This window comes from Arabidopsis lyrata (assembly GCF_000004255.2).
Source record: "Arabidopsis lyrata subsp. lyrata unplaced genomic scaffold ARALYscaffold_7, whole genome shotgun sequence".
In the NCBI taxonomy this organism is placed as follows: domain Eukaryota; kingdom Viridiplantae; phylum Streptophyta; class Magnoliopsida; order Brassicales; family Brassicaceae; genus Arabidopsis; species Arabidopsis lyrata.
Window position 1 is genome coordinate 4,242,593 of NW_003302549.1, and position 10,573 is coordinate 4,253,165.

Sequence of the window (10,573 nt, forward strand, 5' to 3'; positions counted from 1 at the left end):
TAGCGCCTAGAACGCCTAATCGGAGCCTAGGCGATTTTTTAGGCGGTTTAGACGTTTATAACATAAAACATAATAAATATGATATCATATATAAAAGTTATATAAAATATCTAATAAAACTAAAAATTATGAAATTATAAACAAAAACTAGATAAAACATTTAATTATATTTATATTCAAACAATATATGAATATTTATAACTATATATATAAATAAAACTCTAATTAAAATTGAAAAAATACATTAAACAAGATCTATGTAATTTTAGGCGGTCAAGGCGGTTATCTAGGCATCGCATGAGAGTCTAGCGCCTAGTCGGGGCCTAGGCGACCGCCTAGACCGCTTTTTAGAACACTGGTATTTACGGATGAATGCCATTGGCATTAATTATTTAAATTTGAAAAATATTAATTAAAGATATTACCAACACGATTTCGAGAATCATAAATTCATATCTTCCTTAATTTTCTGAGTCATTAATGTGATAATCTTTAGGAAATATTTCTCTCTAAAAAAAAAATCCACATTAATGAAGGCATTAAAATCGACACTAACAATTAAATTATTTAGATATTCAATTATTTTAAGATTCTTATATCTTATTTGATATTTTTTTTTAATATCTCATTCTTTAATTACTGCGTTTAAAATTTATTGGTTGTTACCTATTTTTTGGTGAAATTTATTGGTTGTTACTTAATAAGTAATTATGGTGTGTTTATTTTAGTTAATATCTAATTTAAAGGATTTGTTTTCTTTTATTATTAATAAACGAATAACATGTATAGAAATAAAAGATTTTTCTTGCGACTCCATAATAAAAATATTAAACTCTTATTTTCTACATTTCTTACACATAATAACCTCTTATTCAATAACAAAAAATATATATTGCATATTTTTAAAAATATTTATAATATTTAAATTATATAAAAAGTTTGTAATATTAATATTATTTCAACTCTATACAAATTTAATATATATGTATATATATATCTTATGGGAACCATTTAAAAGAAATTTTTAAATTGACTTGAATTATATAGCTTTTAAATAAAAGTATTATTAAAAAGAAAAATAACTAAATGATGTTTAATTTCACGGGACGGGTAATATGATGGGACGGGTAATATAATGGGACGGGTTTGGGTTGATATTTATAAAAGATAGTATACCACGGGTGAAATCCTAAAATTAACAATCAAAATAATCTATCAAACAAATTACATTTTGATTTTTTTAAGAAAATATAGCCCCGCGGTGTACCGCGGGTTAAAATCTAGTTATAGTACATTTTTCATATGATTTTAGTTTTTGATAAGAGAAAAGTAAATTGCCAAAAAAGGAAATATTACAAGATAAGGACAAAAAACATAGTTGGAAAAAGGAAAACAACAAAAAACATAAAGGTCCAATCTTTGTAAAATTGCATTGGAGAGGCCCAACCCAACAACATAGAAGACACTGTCTTCTCTACGAAGTAACAAAATCAACGAAGCGGTAATACAAGAAGTACAGACAAAAAAAAAAAAAAAGTGAGTTCTTGAAATATATAAAAGACACACAAGAAACGAGAAGGAAGAAGAAGATCGATGATTTCAAGAAGCGAATTAGATGCATGAGGTTGGTTTTCCGTTGGATCTCTCTGTCTTCACTCGCCTCATAGCGACTCTATTCTTCCTCGCCGTTGGTGTTTTTTACTTTCTCAAAAACACCGCCGCTAAGTACTTCGACATCGGAGCCGCCGCCGCCGGAGGTTTCGACAGGGACTTCATGGCGGTTGATACTGAGGATTGCTCTGTCTGTGGGAATTATTCCACCAAGAAATGCTCCCGCTGCAAATCCGTTAGATACTGGTATGCCCTCAATTTCAATCTCTTTATTGGGATTATCTCGAGCTTGGGATATGTAATTTTTGTCAAAGTCTTGAGCTTTTCAATAGAAGAATCCTGGGTTTGGAAGTTGCTACTAATTTAGCTTATATGAGCTCAGATAGTTTGGATTATCTTGGATCACCTTGTGTTTTTAAGTTGGTTTAAGTGCATTTTGGATATGTAATTCTTTCAAAGTCTTTAGCTTTTCAATAGAAGAATCATGGGTTTGGAAGTTGTTGCTATGATACTTTTGTGAACTTAACTTGTATGAGCTCAGATAGTTTGGATTATCTTGGATCATCTTGTGTGTTTAAAGTTGGTTTAGTGCATTTTTTCTAATTTAAGTACCTTTGTCTGTATGGTCTGTTTACTATCAGCTCAGCAGAGTGCCAAAGGTCAGACTGGAGCTCGGGTCATCAAAGAAAGTGCAAGGATTATGGGATTACTACATTAACACCATCTGCAAAGAATGGCTTAAGGTTCAGAGCTTCTCCGTTCGGGGATAGTTCTGCTTCTAATATTGCACTGATTTCCGAACGGGCCCAAAACAAGAGTAGTCTCAAGCCAAGAGAAGTAATGTGTCTTCTTTTTCTGAAACTCCTGTTGACACTCTCTTGATGGAGTCATTGTGTTAATCTTACTAGTACTTTTGTTTTGCATCTTCTGCAGGTTCTTTTTCCATATGAAGAATTTGTTGAATATTTTAACTGGGACAATCCAGAATTGGCCCCCTGTGGGCTCATGAATTGTGGAAATAGGTTTGTGTTCATCTACTTTCTAGTATTGCTTAAAAGCATCAGTCGAAGGAGTGGAGTTTGTTTTTTTTTCTGTCCCTTGAATATGATCGTCTTTACTCCTCTTTCAGTTGTTTCGCCAATGTGATTCTACAATGCCTTTCCTGGACACGTCCTCTTGTTGCATATTTGCTGGAGAAAGGCCACAAGAGAGAATGTAAAACTTCTTTCTTTTCATTTTTGCACTAATGCTTCAAACTCTTTCGTTTGGTTTTCTGTATGCGATTTAGCTTTGATTCTATGTTTTGTTGACAGGTATGCACAACGATTGGTGCTTCTTCTGTGAATTTCAAACCCATGTTGAGAGAGCGAGTCAAAGTCGGTTCCCTTTTTCACCAATGAACATTATTTCACGGTTAACTAATATTGGTGGAACTCTTGGGTATGGAAGACAGGAGGATGCTCATGAGTTCATGAGGTCAGTATCTCTTACTCTTGAAAATAGCTAATTACTCATTTAGTCTGTGAATCTCCCAACTGACGGATTTATACAATTCACATACTGCAGGTATGCGATTGATATGATGCAGTCTGTTTGCCTTGAAGAATTCGGTGGAGAAAAAATAGTGCCTCCTCGTTCTCAAGAAACAACACTTATTCAGTATATATTTGGAGGTCTCCTCCAATCACAGGTGACATTTCCTGATCTCAATACCAGATGTCCATCAGTATATTCTTGAATTGCCATAGTACATTAATGTAGCATATTTAGGTAAGCGAACAGTAGATGAATTTCCATGCTCTAGAATTATTGGGATCTTAGGAAATTCCCTGTTATACATATTGTTTACTTGTCTTCTTTTTGAAGGGTAGAATTCAACATGCTACTTCTTTTGTCTTTAGCTGGCTACTTGTTTCCAGCTGATAAAAACGATCAAGATCCTTCCTTTGATAATTTTACATTAATTTCTACTGTTCCTCTCTCTCTGTGGGGAGCTTTTTCCCTGATTTGTTGCATTTTCAACTTTCCAGGTTCAGTGTACTGTTTGCAATCATGTTTCTGACCAATATGAAAATATGATGGATCTGATCGTTGAGATGCATGGGGATGCGGTGTCTTTGGAGGAATGTCTTGATCAATTTACAGCCGAAGAGTGGCTTCATGGAGATAACATGTACAAATGTGATAGGTATTTTAATTAAATCCAAAAAGATATGTTTCTTAAGCAGTTTGTTAGCTTATTGGTTGACAAATTGACTATGTTTCTTAAACCCGATAATATTTTCTCTTTCCAGGTGTAGTGACTATGTAAAGGCATGTAAGCGTCTTACGATTTGGCGTGCTCCAAATATTCTTACTATTGCCTTAAAAAGATATCAGGTATTTGTGGCATTCCTCCTACATTTGCTAAATTCTTCTGGGAATAGTTGTCTATAATACGTGAAATTATGTACAGGGAGGAAGATACGGAAAACTGAACAAAAGAATAAGTTTTCCTGCGACATTGGATCTTAATCCTTACATGAGTGAAGGCGGAGATGGATCAGATGTATATAAACTCTATGCAGTGATTGTCCATTTAGATATGCTGAATGCTTCATTCTTCGGCCATTACATATGCTACATTAAGGACTTTTGCGGAAACTGGTATAGAATAGATGATTCCGAGGTAACACTCTTTTACTTTCCGCTCTTTTTGTTAGCATGAAATGTCGAGCGATCTTCTAACAGTAATCGAAATTACTCACAGATAGAAAGTGTTGAATTAGAAGATGTTCTTTCTCAAAGAGCTTATATGCTCCTCTACAGCAGGTAAGCTTTTCTCCTCCTGTCTTTTGTTGTTCAGCTCTCCGTGTAAATTTCATCTATAACCACAAGATTGAGGCTGATTATTTCACCATTAAGAGTTCAGTAAATTGATTGTTTATGATGAAAATATAAACAGACTAATGTTGTTGAGCTAGTGAGTCTCTTATGTTTTTCTGATGTCATGCAGGATTCAAGCTCGGTCGTCATCATCATGTCTTAGATCAGAAGTTCAAGACGAGAAGAAAACAGAATCTTTCGTAAAAGAGTTAGTTGAGAGTTCGATGGTAGGAGCTATTGAAAGCAGAAGCAGCACCCATGTGACCATTGAAGACCCTGAACGTGAGCAATCACCATCACCATCATCATCATCATCATCATCAGTACTGACCTCTGAATGCTGTAGTGAGGTTGAAAGGGTTGATACATTGGATTCCGAGTCAAACCCTTCAACTGATGACTCTGCAACAGATCATCAAGAGGATGCAGCAAATGGGAACAGAGATCCAGAGGTAAAATATCAGGCTGTCGATTCGTGTTCAGATCCTGCAACTTCAACTCCACTGGTCTGTACAAAATCCAAACCTCCGGTGAGAGATATGGACACCAAGATGATCGACGCGCAATGATGTGGTATGTTAAAACATTTGAAAATCAACAGAGCGTTTAGCTTACAAAGTTACAATAGTGATGCAGATACTATTACACAATGACTTATATGGTACAAAGGGTGATTATACATAGAATTTAAATGTTCTTACTGGTGAATTGCCAAATTGTTTTGCCATTCATGTGGCCGAATCATCTAGACCCATAAGTAGATAAATATTTTGTTGACTTAAATAGACGCATTGACTCTTACCTAAATAGTTAATAACAGACATTAGAATATTAGATTCATATCACATAGGTTATGAATTCACTAAAAAAAGACATACTTGTGAACAAGTGGGATGCAAATTAGCGTCAAGTCTTGGTCTTGGAGCAGAACTTGAGCATAGGAAGAGTTGTTTTGTCTTCCCAAACCAACTCCAACACAAAAGATTCGTATGCCTTAATTCCATTAGCCTTGAAAAATTCTTTCAACCCTGAACCCAAACGCGTCCTTGTATTTCCCTTTTCCATGACTAAATTCACTGGCCACTCTACTCCATGCTTGTCCAACAAAGTTATCTTCTTCATACCTATATTTTCCATTTGGTTAACCTCAATGAATTTCCTTGGAAGATGCTGCACACAAAGAAGGCAATAAGCTTACACAATGTGCACTTCATAAAGCATTGATAACCAAAACCAAGGGAATAAACTCAGTTGTTTTAACTTACAAGTCTACCATTTTTGAGAACGGCTGGTCTGACGGTTAGTGTCACAAAACGGTATTCACTTACTGAAGATGACGATGATGGAACCTTTTGTCTACTGTCACCAGATTCGTTTCTCTTTCCTTTGTTGCAATCTTTAGTGGAAACACTCTTTAGTTCTGCAGTGGAGAAACGAAGAAGAGGCGTTTTTGTGTTGTTTCTCTCTAGTTTAAACGTGACGGAATCTCCAGGTTTAAGCCCATGCTCATGGCAGAAACTTCTCCAGCCACCCCTCATGTAAAACGATCTACTTGAATCCCTAAACTTCAGAATAAGCGTCCATGTCCTTATTTCTTCATTCATTAGAACAATCTTGTTACTTCCTTTAATCAGACCATCGGACCTAACAAATTTTGTTGGAAGAAACTGCAAAGTAAAAAAATTTAAACATGAGTAACAACTTTCACGGCTCTTAAAAGGAATCAACAGTAGACCTGAAGTACCAACCAGTGTATCGTTTCGTAGGTTAGAATCTGTAACATGTGCAACGAAACAAGACTTGTCTGATGAAAAAGACTTTGCTTCTGCTTCAGGAATCTCCTTCTCCACATGTTTCTTTCTCGGAAACTTTCCTATTTTTATTGGAAGTAGAAAAAGTTAGACCTTGTAGATATATTCTTCAAACACCAATAAATCAAGACTTTGATCAGAATCGAATACCCAAACGCCCAGGCCTAAAACAGCTTTGTGCATCAGAATTATCAAGAACCAATCGAATTGTCCAGTTAGAGTAATTAAGGTTTTGATCAATTGTTATGCAGAAAGATTCTAATTTCTAACTTACAATTGTAATGCAGATATTACAGAAATGACTCATGGTACTAAAGGCTGATAACAGATAGAACTTATAAATTGTTGTTACTTTTTTCAAGACCCTTAGAGTAAGTAAATGTTGTTGACCTAAACAGACAAACATTTCACTGGATTCATATTGCATAGGTTATGACTTATGAGCTCACTAAAAAAGACCATACTTAGTAATAACTTGGCCTGCAAATTAGAGTCAAGTCTTGGTCTTGGAGCAGAATTTGAACATAGGTAGAGTTGTTGTCTCTTCCCAAACCAACTCCAACACCACAGATTCATATTCCTTAACGCCAATAGCATTGCAGAATTCTTTCAACCCTGAACCCAAAACCATCCTTGTATATCTCTTATCCATCAGTAAAGTCACTGGCCACTCTTCTCCACTCTTGTCCAATAGAGTTATCTTCTTCCCCCCTGCCTTCTCCATCTTGTTAACACTAATAAACTTCCTCGAAAGATACTGCAGAAAAAGTAGACAATTAGAGTATATATACTCTGTGCACTTCACAAAGCCTCAAATACCAAAAACAAGGGAATAAAACTTACAAGTCTGCCACAGCGGATACTGGCTGGTGTGACAGTTAGTGTCAGAAATCGGTTTTCACTAACCGAAGATGATGACACTTTTTTACTACTTTCTCCAAAAAAATTTCTCTTCCCTTTGCTACTATCTTTAGTGGAAATACTCTTTGATTCTGTAGTGGAGAAACGAAGAAGAGGCGTTTTTGTGTTGTTGCTCTCTAGTTTAAACGTGACGGAATCTCCAGGTTTAAGCCCATTCCCACGGCAGAAACTTCTCCAGCCACCCCTCATGTAAAACGATCTTCTAGAATCCCTAAACTTCAGAATAAGCGTCCATGTCCTTGCTCCTTCATTCACCAGAACAATCTTGTTGGTTCCTTTATTCAGACCATCAGGCCTAACAAACTTCCTTGGAAGAGACTACAAAGTAAAAAAATTATACATGAGTAACAACTTTCATGGCTCTCCAAAGGAATCAACAGTAGATCTGAAGTACCAACCAGTGATCCTTTCGTAGGTTCGAATCTGTTACATGTGCAACGAAACAAGACTGATCTGATGAAAAACACTTTGCTTCTGTTTCAGGAATCCTCTTGTTCACATGTTTCTTTCTCAGAAGCTTTCCTGTTTTCACAAAAGTTGGACAAGTTAGCTAGACCTTGTAGATGTTCTTGAAAAACCAACAAATCAAGAAGACTCATTTATAGATTGACTTACCCATGTTATCATCTTCATCGTCGTCGTCTAATGAGCGCTCTGCCTCTAGTTCTGTTTTAAGACTCTGTTCCATTGGCAAGTTTCCTGAATCACACCGAGTAAAACGTTCTAATCTTGAAACCAAAATGTGAATTCCATGGGAAGATAAAAACAGAACACAACTTACTTATGTCTTCCTGATCATCATCAAGATTATCGTCGTTGCAAGACTGTACATATTGAATCTCACAACAACTGGGTCCCAATGCAGTGACATGAAACACCAAATCTCCTTCGTGTCTGAAAACAATGATATCGCCGACACGAAAATCATGTGCTGTAGCGAATTCTTTCCAGCCACCGGTGAGCCTCCGACTCCGGCCATCGATCTTCACTTCCCAAGTCGTATCTGAAGCGTCCGATCTCAAGTTCGCAGTCCTTTGTTCGTTGCTTCTTTCTACATGCTTGAGGAAGAAGGTTACAGGAATGTTCTGCAACAATAAGCAAAAGAGTTTTTAAAACGAAACCACCTTTCTAAATAAGCTAATGATCGTAGAAGAGGGACAGAGACACAGTACGAGGTAGGAGTCGAAGCCGGGAAGAAGAGGCTGGAAGAAATGTGGGCATGTCGTAGATTGAAGAACTGGATCCGCCATTGTTCAAAAGAGGTTCTAACAAAAGAAAACCATAGAGAACAACAAAAATGACTAAGTTAAAGATCAGTGTCTTTTCGTCTCTACTGGCTCCTCTTATTTATTAGAGCTCCAGCTACCTAATGAGTCACTCATTTATTTATTTAATAATGCAAAAAGTGAAAAGATATTTTTTACTCTTGTTTTGCTTTCTTCGAAGTCTTCTGACATGATCCACTAATAGAAACAGAGAGTAAAATAAAGTTTTAACTCAAGAGAAAAAAATCAAATCAATTTTTTATGAAACTGGGTTGAAACTTTTTCTTCTGACCTACACAGTTCTACGAGAGTATTACATCAATCACATCAGAAGAAAAAAGGAGTAGTATTCTAGAAATATCTTTGTCATTATTTATTTTTTCTAGTATCAATATCTTTGTCATTAATTAGTTAATGACAATAAATCAGTGTTTAATGACAATGAATAACGGAGTTCGGATTATAAACCTTACTATAACGCCATCGAAGAAAAGCATTCGAAGTAACAAATTTCAGAGAAGGTATTGAACTAATTTTCAAAGAAAGTTTCGTCGAAGAAGAGAGCGAGAACAGAAACAGAGTCTTCATCAGACAGATCTTATCTTCTTGCACATGTCACACCTTCAAGCCTACGCCGAGATATTATGGTACTTCGCTTGACTCTTTAATTCAATTCTCATTATATTTTTTTTGCTACATTATATATAATGAAGTTGTTATTTTGCAGTGTCTTTTAAGCAAATTTGCAAGGTCAAATGGTCTGGACAGGAGAGAGTGCGAGATTGATCTTATAGATGAACATGAAAAATCTTGGACTCTGCTTCTTAGACACAACAAAAAAACTGGTCAGGCTTTTATGCGTGGAGGATGGAGAAGTTTCTGTCGTAACAACGGGATCAAAGCCGGATCTTTCTGTAGGTTTAAGCTTGTCCAAAGTGGAATAAAACCTGTGCTACAGCTGTGTCCCAACGCCTCTAGCATTCCAGAAGGAAACTCTTCCAAAGCAAGCAAAAAACGGAATGTTTCTGAAAGTGAAGGTGATGAGATTGAATCTGAGGATTGCTCAGAGACTGTTGCAATGAATCAGAACAAGATTATGACATTTGATCTTAAACCTTACGTGTTCAGGTCATGTCAATTTGTAAGTTTTCAAGATCTTTGTTCAAGGGTTTTTTCAAGTCTTTTTGTGTTGTCATTCGCTTAAATGTGTTGAAAATGTACAGCGTCTTCCTGCATCGTTCGCAAGAGAGAACGGGATTGTGGAAGCAGGAGAGGTAACTGTATTAAACAAAGATGGCGTAGAGTGGAAATCGCATCTAGTTAACGTCAAGGGACGCGATCAGTTTTACATTAGAAGTTGTCAAGATTTCTTTGTAGCCAATGGCATAAAGTACGTTGGTGATCCCTTCACATTAGAGGTTATTCGAGGAGGAACATCTCCAATTCTCAAGATCTGTTCCAAGGTTAACACAAAATCAGTTACAGTTCTTGTTCTTGGCTTTTGCTATTGTGAAATAGTTGTGTTAAAACGAATTGTGTCCAGGTAAAGCAAGCAGCATCATTAGATGGCTATAAGGCTGCGGAGAGGAAACCCCGAATGACGGTTCAAGCACCACAGGCTGAAGAACAAAAGAGAGCTCGAGTTACTGAGGAAGGAGGGCTATCTCGCTGCACTAGGGCTGATCCGGAAACTTGCAGCAAAAGCAACCGCTTCAACCTTGCTCAATCTCTGATCACGTTAAAAAGGTGAAACAGAGTATTGTGGATACTTTAACCGATGTGAGACGGTTTCAGCGGGAGCTCGAGGTAAAGGAACATAATCTAGAAGCTTCGCTGCAAGAAATTGATGCGTTAGGTATGAATCTGAATTACCAATGACCACTACTTTTAATGGTGTGTGTGGTTCATTTAGGTTTTAGATTTCTTGACAATGTAATGTTGGAAAAAAACAGGGGAAAAGATAATGGAAATCAGCAAAATCTTCAACATTAGTCAAGTTTAATTCGGAAATGAAGATCAGGTACTTTTTGCAACGATGGAGTTGGAGAATATTTCGGAACTTTTCCGTTTCCACATGTCTTAGATATTAGTTATCCCACA

The 10,573-nt window shown here is 36.3% G+C and overlaps 3 protein-coding genes across 3 annotated transcripts; 2 read left to right on the forward strand and 1 right to left on the reverse strand.

Moving 5' to 3' along the window:
• Window positions 1–1,514: 1,514 nt before the first annotated feature.
• On the forward strand, window positions 1,515–5,220 carry LOC9303359 (ubiquitin carboxyl-terminal hydrolase 18). Its single transcript, XM_002867241.2, has 11 exons — window positions 1,515–1,857; window positions 2,253–2,448; window positions 2,545–2,633; window positions 2,741–2,826; window positions 2,925–3,087; window positions 3,178–3,301; window positions 3,642–3,799; window positions 3,906–3,990; window positions 4,067–4,279; window positions 4,361–4,422; window positions 4,607–5,220. Exons 1-11 carry the CDS (start codon window positions 1,616–1,618, stop codon window positions 5,043–5,045), a joined length of 1,857 nt encoding a protein of 618 aa, XP_002867287.1. The 5' UTR covers window positions 1,515–1,615; the 3' UTR covers window positions 5,046–5,220.
• A 643-nt stretch (window positions 5,221–5,863) lies between these two features.
• On the reverse strand, window positions 5,864–8,524 carry LOC9303360 (B3 domain-containing protein REM7). The gene is given in 6 exon segments (XM_021016650.1): window positions 5,864–5,989; window positions 5,991–6,143; window positions 6,225–6,349; window positions 7,824–7,907; window positions 7,990–8,293; window positions 8,381–8,524. Coding segments are annotated over 6 exon segments (792 nt in total). The 5' UTR covers window positions 8,459–8,524; the 3' UTR covers window positions 5,864–5,941.
• A 390-nt stretch (window positions 8,525–8,914) lies between these two features.
• Window positions 8,915–10,573, forward strand: LOC9305390 (putative B3 domain-containing protein REM4). The gene is given in 7 exon segments (XM_021016799.1): window positions 8,915–8,926; window positions 9,016–9,120; window positions 9,201–9,614; window positions 9,697–9,936; window positions 10,017–10,158; window positions 10,161–10,328; window positions 10,426–10,573. Coding segments are annotated over 7 exon segments (1,131 nt in total). The 3' UTR covers window positions 10,476–10,573.